The sequence below is a fragment of the Pseudorca crassidens genome, chromosome 2 (assembly GCF_039906515.1).
Source record: "Pseudorca crassidens isolate mPseCra1 chromosome 2, mPseCra1.hap1, whole genome shotgun sequence".
In the NCBI taxonomy this organism is placed as follows: domain Eukaryota; kingdom Metazoa; phylum Chordata; class Mammalia; order Artiodactyla; family Delphinidae; genus Pseudorca; species Pseudorca crassidens.
This window is the reverse complement of record NC_090297.1, coordinates 158176457-158190353: the sequence shown is the minus strand read 5'-3', so window position 1 is coordinate 158190353 and position 13897 is coordinate 158176457. Positions and strand designations below refer to the sequence as shown.

The window sequence follows — 13897 nt, the reverse complement described above, 5'->3', positions numbered from 1 at the left end:
ATGCAGAAAACTATATGACACTGATGAAAGAAATTAAAGACGGTACAAACAGATGGAGAGATATACCATGTTTTTGGATTGGAAGAATCAACATTGTGAAAATGACTGTACTACCCAAAGCAATCTAAAGATTCAATGCAATCCCTATCAAATACCAATGGCATTTTTCACAAAAGTAGAACAAATAATTTTAAAATTTGTATGGAAACAAAGGCCCCGAATAGCCAAAGCAATCTTCAGAAAGAAAAACAGAGCTGGAGGAATCAGGCTCTCTGACTTCAGACTATACTACAAAGCTACAATAATCAAGACAGTATGGTACTGGCACGAAAACAGAAATATAGATCAATGGAACAGGATAGAAAGCCCAAGATAAACCCACTCACATATGGTCACCTTATCTTTGACAAAGGAGGCAAGAATATACAATGGAGAAAAGACAGTTTCTTCAATAAGTGGTGCTGGGAAAACTGAACAGCTACATGTAAACGAATGAAATTAGAACACTCTCTAACACCATACACAAAAATAAACTCAAAATGGATTAGACACCCAATTGTAAGCCTGGACACTATAAAACTCTTAGAGGAAAACATAGGAAGAACACTCTTTGACATAAATCACAGCAAGATCTTTTTTGATCCACCTCCTAGAGTAATGAAAATAAAAACAAAAATAAACAAATGGGACCTAATGAAACCATAAACAAGATGAAAAGACAACCCTCAGAATGGGAGAAAATATTTGCAAACGAAGCAAGTGACAAAGGATTAATCTCCAAAATATACAGGCAGCTCATGCAGCTCAATATCAAAAAAACAAACAACCCAGTCCAAAAATGGGCAGAAGACCTAAGTAGACATTCCTCCAAAGAAGATATACAGATTGCCCACAACAACATGAAAAGATGCTCAACATCACTAATCATTAGAGAAATGCAAATCAAAACCACAGTGAGGTATCACCTCACACCAGTCAGACTGGCCATCATCAAAAAATCTACCAACAATAAGTGCTGGAGAGGGTGTGGAGAAAAGGGAACCCTCTTGCACTGTTGGTGGGAATGTAAATTGATACAGCCACTATGGAGGTTCCTTAAAAAACTAAAAATAGAACTACCATATGACCCAGCAATCCCACTACTGGTCATATACCCTGAGAAAACCATAATTCAAAAAGAGTCATGAACCACAATGCTCATTGCAGCTCTGTTTACAATAGCCAGGACATGGAAGCAACCTGAATGTCCTTCGACAGATAAATGGATAAAGAAAATGTGGCACATATATACAGTGGAATATTAGTTAGTCATCAAAAGGAACAAAATTGAATTATCTGTAGTGAGATGGATGGACCTAGAGTCTATCATACAGAGTGAGGTAAGTCAGAAAGCGAAAAACAAATACCGTATGCTAATGCATATATGTGGAATCTAAAAAAACGGTACTGATGAACCTAGTGGCAGGGCAGGAATAAAGACACAGACGTAGAGAACTTACTTGAGGACACAAAGGGGGGGAATGGGAAGCTGGGATGAAGTGAGAGGTTAGCATTGACGTATATACACTACCAAATGTAAAATGGATGGCTAGTGGGAAGCTGCTGCATAGCACAGGGAGAACAGCTTGATGCTTTGTGATGAGGGTGGGAGGGAGGCTCAAAAGGGAAGGGATATGGGGATATATGTATAAATATAGCTGATTCACTTTGTTGTACAGCAGAAACTAACACAACATTGTAAAGCAATTATATTCGAATAAAGATGTAAAAAAATAAATAAAATAGCATGAATTAAAAAAACACATTGGAGAATAATTTAAAGATTTTTGTCTTATTTAACATAAATTTGGTGACAGTAACAGTGGAGAATGCATTGAATGATGCCAGTTGTGTATTTGTTTCTGTAAAATTTTTATAAAATATACTAATTTCTGTCACTCTGTTTTCCATTTTTCTATCTGAATGGTATTCATCAGAGCACATACTCTGACTCCATGCCCTGAGTCTGGGCTTCCTATGTTAAAAAGAAACCTGTAGGCTCTCACCTGTGAGGCTGGAGCCCTGAGAATCAGGAGCCCCCTCCTGGTTCCAGTCCCTCCCAGCCAGTCCCTTCCCAGGTAGCGGAAGTGGAGGCTCACATGGCTCAGGCTTCTGTCATCTCCAGCATCCCAAGACTTTCCCCCATCCCATGCCTGCTGCTGGTCAGAGGCGAATGAGTCCAGTTCTCTCAACCCTGGAGCAGTTACTCTTAATCTTTGGGGTCATGGTTCCTTTTGAGGAATGGGATAAAATCTATGGACAAAACGTTTGCACGTCACTTCGGGGGCTGCCAAGAACCCCTGTTCCAGAGGGTTTCAAGTAAGCAGAGTTATATTTCTTTGCCGCCAAGTATAGAGGCAGCACTCAATCTGTGATCTATGTAACAACTGTGTTGGTAACAACTATGTTATCAAATTGCACTTTTAATAATAACCTGTTCAGCTAGGCACCGGGAAGAGCTAGAGAAAGCCAGCAAGGTTGCGCTTTTCCCACCCTAGGAAGAGCCTACATTTTGTTTCAGCCCAAATCCATCGGTTTTGTATATATTTTACTAGGAAAAAATATTAGGACAGACTTTTCAGTATCCTCTTCCCACCCTATTTTTTATTTTCTGCTTTTTTTTTTAACATCTTTATTAGAGTATAATTGCTTTACAATGGTGTGTTAGTTTCTGCTTTATAACAAAGTGAATCAGCTATGCGTATACATATATCCCCATATCCCCATATCCCCATATCCCCTCCCTCTTGTGTCTCCCTCCCACCCTCCCTATCCCACCCCTCTAGATGGTCACAAAGCACCGAGCTGATCTCCCTGTGCTATGCGGCTGCTTCCCACTAGCTATCTATTTTACATTTGGTAGTGTATATATGTCCATGCCACTCTCTCACTTCGTCGCAGCTTCCCCTTCCCCCTCCCCCTGTCCTCAAGTCCATTCTCTACATCTGCGTCTTTATTCCTGTCCTGCCCTTAGATTCTGCAGAACCTTTTTTTTTTTTTAGATTCCATATATATGTGTTAGCATACGGTATTTGTTTTTCTCTTTCTGACTTACTTCACACTGTATGACAGTCTCTAGGTGCATCCACCTCACTACAAATAACTCAATTTCATTTCTTTTTATGGCTGAGGAATATTCCATTGTATATATGTGCCACATCTTCCTTATCCATTCATCTGTCGATGGACACTTAGGTGGTTCCTTAAAAAACTAAAAATAGAACTACCATATGACCCAGCAATCCCACTACTGGGCATATACCCTGAGAAAACTATAATTCAAAAAGAGTCATGTACCACAATGTTCATTGCAGCTCTATTTACAATAGCCAGGACATGGAAGCACCCTGTTCTTTGGTTCTCAATTATTCTGTTTCACATAATCCCTCAAATATAATATAGAACAACCAGGTACCTACTGTTCTGTGTTTAGTCTTGACTGTGAAGCCAAATACCACATCTACCTTACACAGTCACTGAGCAGTCTAGCCTCTTGCACTATTCATTTAGTATTTGCTCTCTAATTTTACCCTAGAAATGAATTTTCCTAAACTGAAGTCTGTTAACAGTACTCTTTTGCTTCTTACAGCTTGTACCTCCTTTTAAGCCTCAAGTAACATCTGAGACAGACACCAGATACTTTGATGAAGAATTTACAGCTCAGACTATTACAATAACACCACCTGAAAAGTGTAAGTAAATCTAGAAGGAAATTGATTATGTTCTAATGCAATTGAAGAAAACAGCCTATTTTTTTAACTGGATATTTTCAAGGTCAAATTCCACAGTGACTTATTCTGTTCCATTTAAGAACATGGGGTTTTCAATGTGGAAATATCTAAATACAGGTAGCTAAGAGAAAAGTTTTTTTGAGTAAAAAAAAATTATATGTGGAAAAATTGTAGAGTTAAGAATTATAGACTAAATTATAGACTAACTAGCCCTTCCTTACTATTCTCTAATAGATTATTTTGACATCAGCTGAAAGGATTCTGAAATGAAGACCTCCCACATTTCCCACTGCTCATTCAGACACAACCTTCTAAATTTTGCTAATTCTGGTCTCCTGCTTACTTAGTAGTTTTTAAATTCACTTTAAACTGAATCACTCTTTTTTACTTAGCTGTGTCTTAAGCAGTAATATCTGTGAATACATAATTTGGTTTGCTAGTAATTTTTGATATTATAAATTAAATTACATATCTATTAAAGCTATACATTCATGCACCACTTAAAATCATTCCACATATACTAGTGTGTGCCCTACACTTTGGTGAAGACATTTCACTTAAAGGGAAGAAAAGGTTGTTATATAATTTATAAACATTCTCATATGCTGACAGAGGTCTGTATTCTGTCATCATTAGTTAAGGAGTAAGGATAAAATTGAGTTTCAGGGACACATTTGGATAGCTAAAAGATTTCTTCAATCACACATCTTTTGGCTCACAATAACATCATTTTAGTTTTTTTCTCCTTTTCTTTTTTATTATATCCTTTCCTACATTCCTTCTCCTCTCTTTTCTTTTTAAAAGGCAGATTAGGGACTTCCCTGGTGGCGCAGTGGTTGAGAGTCCGCCTGCCGATGCAGGGGACACGGGTTCGTGCCCCGGTCCGGGAAGATCCCACATGCCGCGGAGCGGCTGGGCCCGTGAGCCATGGCCGCTGAGCCTGCGCGTCCGGAGCCTGTGCTCCGCAACGGTAGAGGCCACAACAGTGAGAGGCCTGTGTCCCGCAAAAAAAAAAAAAAGGCAGATTAGTTGATGATGCTAATTTACCAGGGCCTGACAAAAAGAGAGACTATGAACACTGTGAATTGAAAAATATAATTATGTGTGCATATGCACTTTTCTTTCTTTAGACTTGCAAGAGGTTAAGAGCCTCTTAACTTTCATTTTATAAGGGAAGAAATTAAAACCCAGAGAGAAGCTGAGCTTCCCTAAGTCCCGCAGTTAGTGTTAGCTATAGTCACGAGCAGCAGTTATAGCTTGGCCGACAAGGCCCAGGTCAAGCTGTGAAAGGGCAGCATGTTGAAGCACTGCTCATGGTTTGTCACCAGTGGTGGATGAGGGCTTCATTGCTAGAATCAGAATCTCTGAGAGTCGAAGATGATGTTAGAAAGCCTGTGGAGTTGTGGGCAATCAGCTAAGGACCGTCTAAGTAGGAGCAGTGGACGTAGCCTTGACATGGTTTCCCCTGGCCCGGCGCGGGCTGTGGTGATACAATTGTCTGAAATTCTGGGCAACACCACTGAGTTGTTGGACTGGCCTGGGAGTGCTTCCCACCATAGAGCCTCATCGTTTGGATATAACCTTAACTGTAATCAGACCACATTGTTCCCCTGCTTCAAACCTTCCAGGGGCCCCACTGCTGCACTCTAAATCCAACTGCTCACACTGGCTGCACAGCTTTGTCACATCTGGTCCCACCCTGCTCTCAGACCTCATCCTGTCCATCTTCTCCACAGTCCCTGGGTTCCAGCCCCACCTTGAACACACTGTCCCTCACTGTGCCTTGGGACTGTGTGTTTACTCTTCTTTGCCTAGAATTTTCTTTTCCCAGACATATGCATGAATAAATTCTTACTTGTCCTTCAGATCTCTTTAAATGTCACTTTATCAGAAAGCTTTCTTTAGCCTCCCGACCTTAAGAACAGTGCAGTCCATCAGACCTCATCACCACCTGCCCCCGCCAGTTCTCTACATTGACACCTTTACTTGCTGGTATTCTTCTGGTTAATTTGTCTCTTTGTTTACTGTCTGTTTCTCCAGCTTGAATGCAGTAGCCCTGAGAAGAAGGATTTGGTTTGTCTTATTCACTGCTAACCCCAGCTCCGAGTTAGGTACCTGGCTCAGCGTAGGTATTCAATGAATATGTGTTAAATGAGGAAATAAACAGATTAGGGCGAGGCCTGGTAGTTTCAGGGCCAGAAGGAGGCCCGACTCTCTCCAGACAGTGCTGTTGCCCATCACAGCCCAGAATTTGTGTTTGGCTTACCTCCTCACGTGATTTCACAGGGAGCTTTGGGAGGTTAAATAGAGCTTTTGGTATTCGTGGATTCTAATTCTTAGAACAAACTAAATGTGCTATTTTGAAAGTCATAGAAATAGGTAGGCTGTGTAAATAAATGCAAAGCCATGAGTGCCTATTTTACTCCAAAATGTTAACAGTAAAATCCCAGTGTAGAAGAGAATGATGGGGTTGCAGAAAGCCCTGGACTTAGACCCTGCTTTGTGTCCTGGCTCTGCCCCTCACTAGCTCTGGAATGTGACAGGTCAAAGGGGAGTGCAGGGCTGATAATTTCCAGGAGCCCCGTCTTTCCCCTGTGTGTGCCTGAGAAGCCATCTCTTTAGGAAAGGCACCCAGAGTTCTCTATAGGTTTCAATAACCCTATTTTTAATTTTATTGAAGCATCAGGTTAACCAATCCACAGTGTTCTTTGTTCTGTGACCCACTAGGTGAAGGGTGATGGTAGGTAAATACCTAGCAAAAAAGAGTGCACATGGGGCTGCGGATGGGGGAGGGACCACTAAACTATGCTGCTAGCCGTGAGGAGTGGCCCTGGCCTGATGCTGGGCCCTAGGTGGCCCCAAAACGTGCATCCAGCGAGCATCGTCTAGACTGACAGCGTGTACCACAATCTAGAGGCAGGGGGACCCTGTGGACCTGCCAACTTATTTTCCAATTCAGGATTTCTAGAGAGAAAAATCAGGGGAAGGAGCTCAGCAGGTGGGCTGAGGCCAACGTGTGGACACCAGCAGCCTGTCCTTTGCGGCTCCCAGCACCAGGCCACAGGACTGGGCTCCTGCCTTAGGCAATAGCCTCAGTAATTGTGGACTGCAGCACCTGGGTTCTTCCAGGGCACAAGGACAGTGTTTTTTCTTGGATTATCCCTGGGTATATCCTAAATTCCCGTAAGAGGCAGATCAAAGGAAAATCTGTGAAGCCTTGAACTGTGATTACATTTAAAATAATCTTTTCTTCTTGCAGCTTTGAATAGTGTTGCTGGTGAGAGACCACTGCAGCTCTCAAGCTGCTAAAAGCACAGAGGTTTTGTTCATAAAAACCCACAGTAGGACCATTAAGTTAGCGATTGTCTTCCCACTTGCCACCTTGCTTTTATAAAACAGAAAGGAGCTATTTTTTAGAACAAATCAGCAGTTAGAAAGGCAAGTGTTCTTTTTTTACAAACAGCTGCAGTAACATGCCAGATTTTCCTCACTGGTGTTAATTAATTGAACAGATTTTGGAATGTGTCGTCTTGCATTATATCCATTAATGATCCTCTGGCTTCCTCTTAGAGGAAAAGAGGATTTGTTTGAGCTCCTAGTAGCTTTTGCTGCCATATAATTACTTTGGTTAAATGTTCTAAGGAAGTTAGGCGACTAATGCTGCCTGGATCCAGGGATTCAGAGGTAGAATGTAGGGTTGATCACCCTGTTTTCTTTTCCCGCATGTGTGCTATTTGGGTTTTTTTTCATAGTTCATGTCCATCATCATCACTGTTCCCTCTGAACCTTCCTTCAGTGCAGGAACGTATTTATATCTGTTGACTGGGTGTGAAGGCCTGGCTGGGGCAGCCGGCTGTCCTGTCAGCTGTCACTTGCATCCAGCTCTCCTCCTTCCACAGCCCCGCTGGCCTGCGCAGCACTGAGGGCCCAGGGGAAACCCTCATTCCTGCCCCAGCACCTTCCCAACTCACAGCTCCTCTTGGGGCCACGATCAGAGACTTGCCCCTCACTACTGCCAAGCTCAAAAGAACAGGAGGGAGATGGAGTGAGAGGGCGATATAATTGACGTTAAAGAAGATCCAGATGCAGGGGCCCTCGTATGGTCATCAACAAGATTTAGATTTACGTTCGGAAATGGGATTAATTTGTTACTAAATTGACAGAATGAAGATTCTCTTTTAACTTTCAGCTGACAGTGCAGCCTCATAGCAATAATACTCCTTGGAAAGGAAATTCAACCCCTCCTCCTGTCGAGAGCCAGGCTGCCCTGGGCTTCAGGCCTCCCTGCCCTGGTGCGATGCCTGGTTGCAGCCCAGCGAGCTGGACAAGCCCTTCTCTGGCGGACAACACCAGGCTTCCCACATGTGCTGTCTGTTCGCTGTGCAGAAACACACCCAGCAAAACAAAGCTGCTAGCGGGGAAAACTATTCCTTTGAAATGTGATTGGCACGTGTCAGAGTCTGAACATTAAGATTTCAGCTGCCTTTCCCCTAGAGAGTTTTTATAGAGTTTTACAGAGGTTTTATATGCCATCCACAGCTCCTACCATCTTTAGTATATCTGAAAATACTGTGGAAGGTGTTTGACCTAAAAGATGGTTTGCTTGGTACCTAACTGGTATTTTATAAGGAGGCAGAGATTTCCCCAGATCGCAGTACTATCTGGAAATGAGGACTATAGTTTAAAAGGTCTGTTTGCAGGAGGGAGGTTTACACAGAGCAGGGAGCCTCAAATGCTACTTGTGAGATTGAGTCCCACCTAATACAGTGATACTTTCTGGTACATTCAAGGCTACAAAGTTTGGTTAGCAACTTGATCCCATTTCTAGAATCTTCTATTAAAAATAGAATACTGAAAAGAACAGTGAGAAAAGAGCATGAATGTTTGTTATTCTTCAGAGGCATGCAACGCATCATCCTTTTTGTGTAACAGGGTCAGTGCCCGTGATGCAGTGGGGTCTGGCCTGTATTCCTTCTCCTATTACATGAAATTGATGCTCCCTGGAGAGGTTGGAAAATTAAAAGAATTGGTAATGTACTTCCTATATGAATTTGAGGAAGTGGAATTATTTTGCTTGAAGAAGTTTGGGTATTTGAAAGACTCTCGCTTATTTCCTGTAGCACAGCATATGACCAAAGGCACTGCAAGTGGAGCAGAGGGGTTTAGTGGGGTGAGCCCCGAGGACACAGGGAGGGACTTTGTGCACAGCCCAGAACAGGTGCACAGGGAACGTTGTGGACTGAGCGACTGAATTCATGACACATGTAAAGGAAGAGCATTCCGACACTGCAGGATTTTAATCATCAGAATAGTTATAGGAAGAGGTTGGGTGATCCTTCATAACCTTTCAAATGCAAGAAAACAGGGAAGAGGAAAAGGGAGGAGCAGCTTAAATGGAAGTCGTCTCTTTCCATGCCTTTCAAGTCTCCCAATTTATTTCCTGATGAACTAATACTTAGATGCTGGCCTCTTTCCCTCTCTTTCCTTGACTTATTCTCTTTAGTCTACTTTAAAGTTTTTTTTTGTTTTTGTTTTTGTTTTTTTGCGGTACGCGGGCCTCTCACTATTTTGGCCTCTCCCGTTGCGGAGCACAGGCTCCGGACACGCAGGCTCAGCGGCCATGGCTCACGGGCCCAGCTGCTCCGCGGCACGTGGGATCTTCCCGGACCGGGGCACGAACCTGTGTCCCCTGCATCGGCAGGCGGACTCTCAACCACTGCGCCACCAGGGAAGCCCTAAAGTTTTATCATAGGAAAATTAGGAACAGTAAGTTAAGGCAGGTATTAGATGTAGAATAAAGAATGTAAAATCTTAAACATGTAAATCAAGGGCTCAAATGAAATGGAATCCTAATAAGCTTTATTTTGCAATCACACCTAAAGCACCATGAAGAAGAAATACAAGCATCTGAAGACAGATTGATACTGGATTCTAGGCAGATACTTTGGGTGCCTTAGGATTCTTTGACTTTGTAACTTTGACATGCATGTTTTCATGAAAGTAAAGGTTATTGAAGATCATTTGTTCCTTTTTATTTTTAAAAATCTTGTCTTCTTCAATAGTTTTTCACAGTTTGAGCCTTGAGATGTTAGTGTCTTGAAGGAGATGATTGGATAGTATTATTTCTTCATAGGTCATGTGTTTGAAAGTGAGAAAGTTTTTGAAATTAAGTGTATCCATCCTATGTTTTATTGATAAACACAAGTTTCTGGGAGCTGTTGCCTCCATTAATCTTTATTACGTTAGGGATTAGAACTATATAGACCAGAGATTATGTTGCAAAAAATTAATGCAAAATTAAAATAGCTGTTTCCTGCCCACAGATGATGAGGACGGTATGGACTGCACGGACAGTGAGAGGCGGCCGCATTTCCCTCAGTTTTCCTACTCTGCAAGCGGACGAGAATAAGTCTCTTCTGCTACTTCACTGTCATCTTAGATTTATTACTGAAAATGATTCCTGGACATCACAGCAGTCCTAGCTCTTACAAATGCAGGAGCACCTTCAGACATCCCAGACCAGTCCAAGGTCTTCACCCCTCGCCGCCTTTCACCCACATGAGAACACACATATATGCAGACATACTCGACTTTTGTTTTTGCATGAAATTGTATCTCAGTCTAAGGTCTCATGCTGTTGCTGCTACTGTCTTACTATTATAGCAACTTTAAGAGGTAATTTTACAATCTTTGGAAGTCATGAGCCCACCATTGTTCATTTGTGCACCAACTGTCATCTTTTGATCTTTTAATTTTTGTTTTTCCCTAACAGTGAAGGCTAAATGATTCTAGGTATATTTTTTAACTTTCTAGATGATAAATCAAAAACTAATTAGACTAAGAAGATTTAGTTTATAATTCAGAACAAGCAATTGTGGAAGCGTGGTGATGTGCATATGCAAAATTTTAGTAAAGCATATCAGATCAGTGCGTAAAATAGGTAGGTATCAGTAAGATCCTACTGGAATTCATTAGGAAGCATTTGAGAGAAGGAATGAACAACTATTAAGATAGATATATACATTTATAAATTTAAATTCATATTCGATACTGCAGAGGAAGCCTGATATTACATGTGGATGTCCAGATTTCACAGGCAGTTGTTGGCAAAGGAACATTGTTCGACCAAGGAAGGAAGCATATGCACAGCAGAGTAGGTCACTTAAAGGGTCTATGATATGATTTGCACCAGAGAGCGTTTTATTTCCCCTGTTCTTGGAAACCTTTTTCCCTTCTTGATATTATCACCTCTGATGGCTGAAGAATGTAGACAGGTGTAATGATCCTGCTTTTCACCAAAATTTGTACACCAAGGTAAACAGGTGTTTGCCTTATTTGTTTTAATTTTTTACTTTCAGTTCTACGTGAATTAGCTTTTTCTCGGATGTTAAAACTTTGAATGTCCTTTTATGATTTTGTTTATGTTGCAGTAGTATTTATTTTTTAGTGATGAGAATTGTATGTCATGTTAGCAAATGCAGCTCCAACTTAACATAAAACAGACTTAACTGCAGTTTCTTTTGACCCATGTGCAAGGAATGTACACGCCGATGAGAATCATGCACTTTTTCTCCTGTGTAAAAACAAAATTTTGATGAGGCTCTGAAATTGTACATATAGATTAGAATTTGGCTTTGGGAGAAGAGATGCTGTCATTTAACCCCTTGGTGCTAAAAATGAGAAATCCCCAACTATCCATGCCAAGGGGTTGAAACAAATGGGTGTTATATTTGCTCTTTTGAGAATTGAAATATTATGACAGCCTGGCAACATAATGTAATGAAGAAAATTGAGACCTGGATGATAAGAAATGAACTTTACTTGGCAAAATGAACACATCTCAAGTATTTACGAAGTGGGCAGTAAAGGATAAGGACCTGGTGTGTTTATTCTGATCATGGTACATTTATCACTGAATTAAGCCATCAGGGAAAAAACAAAACAAAAAAGAACACCTCCAACTTTTCTTTTTCTGTATATACTCATGTCCTCAAATTCCGACACTTCTCACTGAAAGGGGACATGTATGCAAACCTCATCTTTCTCTTTCATTAATGATGATCTTCAGATTAAACCCTTTGGTGCTAGGAGCTGACATTTTCCAAAGCAGCCTATGAAGTCCAGGGGGCTCCTGACTCCGTGGAGCCATCGTGGAGATGTATTTTAGTTAAACTATCTGACAGCTCCCAAATGGAAGACTGCAGCATGACGTAGTGTTATGATTGCATTGTATGAAAGAGCAAGTGACTTTCTAAGTAGGATGAATCATATTCATATGCAGATGTCTTAGCCTCTTGACGCTGGAAGTGTGGGTTTACAGATATGAAACCACTGCTGGCAGTGGGTGGACCACTGGGACTGACAGGGGGTTAAAGGGCATTTTACTAAGGCAGCTAAGACATATTCAGACATAGATTTTGTCCTAATTTTTCATATTTCTACCTGAGTGAAGTTCATCCTTAGTACTGAGTAGGAAGTTACAGTAAAATGGTAGTTCATTCTTACTTACACATATAGCTCAACTTTTTTTTTTCACTTGGAATTATGTTGAATGTTTCACTTTGACAAGAAAGTAGACTAGAAGGTATGTCCTGTAAGTTGTCTTGCATCCATTATATAAAAAAGGAACAGGTGAGAGGAAGAGAGGAAAGCTGAGACTGGCTGGTGTTCAGAGCATTCATTTCTTCAGAGGGAAAGTACACCATACACTAAGCACACAGATAGTTTTGGGGTTTCCCCCCCCAAATCTTAAGGTGATTTCCATGACCTTGGCCAAGGACACTTCCTAAGGATTAATGACAGCGTTGACTGTGCCTCAGGCTGGCCACTCTGCACAGCTGGCTCTCTGTCCCCAGCTGGTGCCCGGGGCTTAGTCCCGTATCCCCTCCGAGATTCTGTTAGCGTCACACAGGGTGTGTTGTTGGCTTTGATTTTTAAGAATCCCTTACTTTCACTCCCTGATCTCAGTCAGCTGGCATGGAAAAACAATAGAAAAACAGAAATGTGTGTAGAAGGAGATTCTAAAACTTCCCTCATGTCTGCCCATAGCTGAAGTTTCGGATTCTGGTGGACGGAAAGGCCTGGCCCTGGAGTCACTCTGTCAGAATAGCAGAAGTTCAGGCTTTGCAGACTCCTTCCTGTACCAACTTCCTTGAAGTCTGCCTCTTGCCATGATGCAGCCATCTTGGAGGAAATTGGCCGTCTCTGCTTGGACCTTTGGCAGGGCTGCTCACAGCTTTGCTTTCCACACTAACTACATAGCATTATTCCAGTGTTTTCCATTTCCCATACCTGATTTCCAGCTTCTTAAAGCTGACTGTTCTTGCAAGGGCCACTTGCTTCTCTTAGAGTACAAAGTAAGGGCCTTCCTTACTAACTGCAGGGTCTTTCTATTACACCTCAGCGTACACACTTTGCTGCTACTGTTTGTACTGTGTCTACAGTAGAACTCCCTTATCTTGCTCCTGGTACTGCATTACAGGCAAGCATGAAATGTAAAGTATTTATTTAAATAAGAAGAAAACCTCTAAATTGGTAATTGAATTACCTCCCTGTAGCTTTATAGTTTGTGACATTTCTTGACCTTGCTAGTTCTTTCATTAGATCCGCGCAAGATCTAGTCATCTGGTTAAGGATTTCAAGCAGACGCAACTATGAACCCAAGAAACTGTATTACTATTACTGTTGGTCATACTAAAACTGTTTATTTCCTTAAGTATATGACCCACAAGGATGTGAAATAACTACAAGAAACTGTTTTTGTACACTGTACATCCTTAGTATTTTTACACGTATATGATAGGGATGCACATTATTTTCCTTCGTACAGACAGCTTAAATAAAGCACTATGTCAATCTGCTACTTCTCTGTTTATTGTTGTTGGATGTGGTTCCGTAATCTCAGAAAATTAAATATTATTCTTTTCTAAAAAAAGATGAATAGCGTCACCTGGTATTAACCCATTCTATATAAAGTGTGACAGGAAAGTATGTACATTTCTTGTAGCTCAAAACACACACAGGATTTATTTTATTCAATAAAATGGCAGTAATGCAACTGTACAAACTTTGATGAAGGGCTGCTTCCAAAGGGGGGATGCTGACTTCCCAACAATGGGCTTAGGAGA

The 13897-nt window shown here is 41.4% G+C and overlaps 1 protein-coding gene across 1 annotated transcript in view; it reads left to right on the top strand.

The window, feature by feature from the left end:
• AKT3 (AKT serine/threonine kinase 3) overlaps nucleotides 1-13632 on the top strand; it is a 397729-nt gene extending 384097 nt beyond the window's left edge. Inside the window, exons 15-16 of the mRNA XM_067729502.1 lie at nucleotides 3629-3731; nucleotides 10094-13632. Coding sequence (XP_067585603.1) covers nucleotides 3629-3731; nucleotides 10094-10179 — 189 coding nt within the window. The 3' untranslated portion in view covers nucleotides 10180-13632. The remainder of the gene's footprint in view (nucleotides 1-3628; nucleotides 3732-10093) is intronic.
• Nucleotides 13633-13897: the final 265 nt, after the last annotated feature.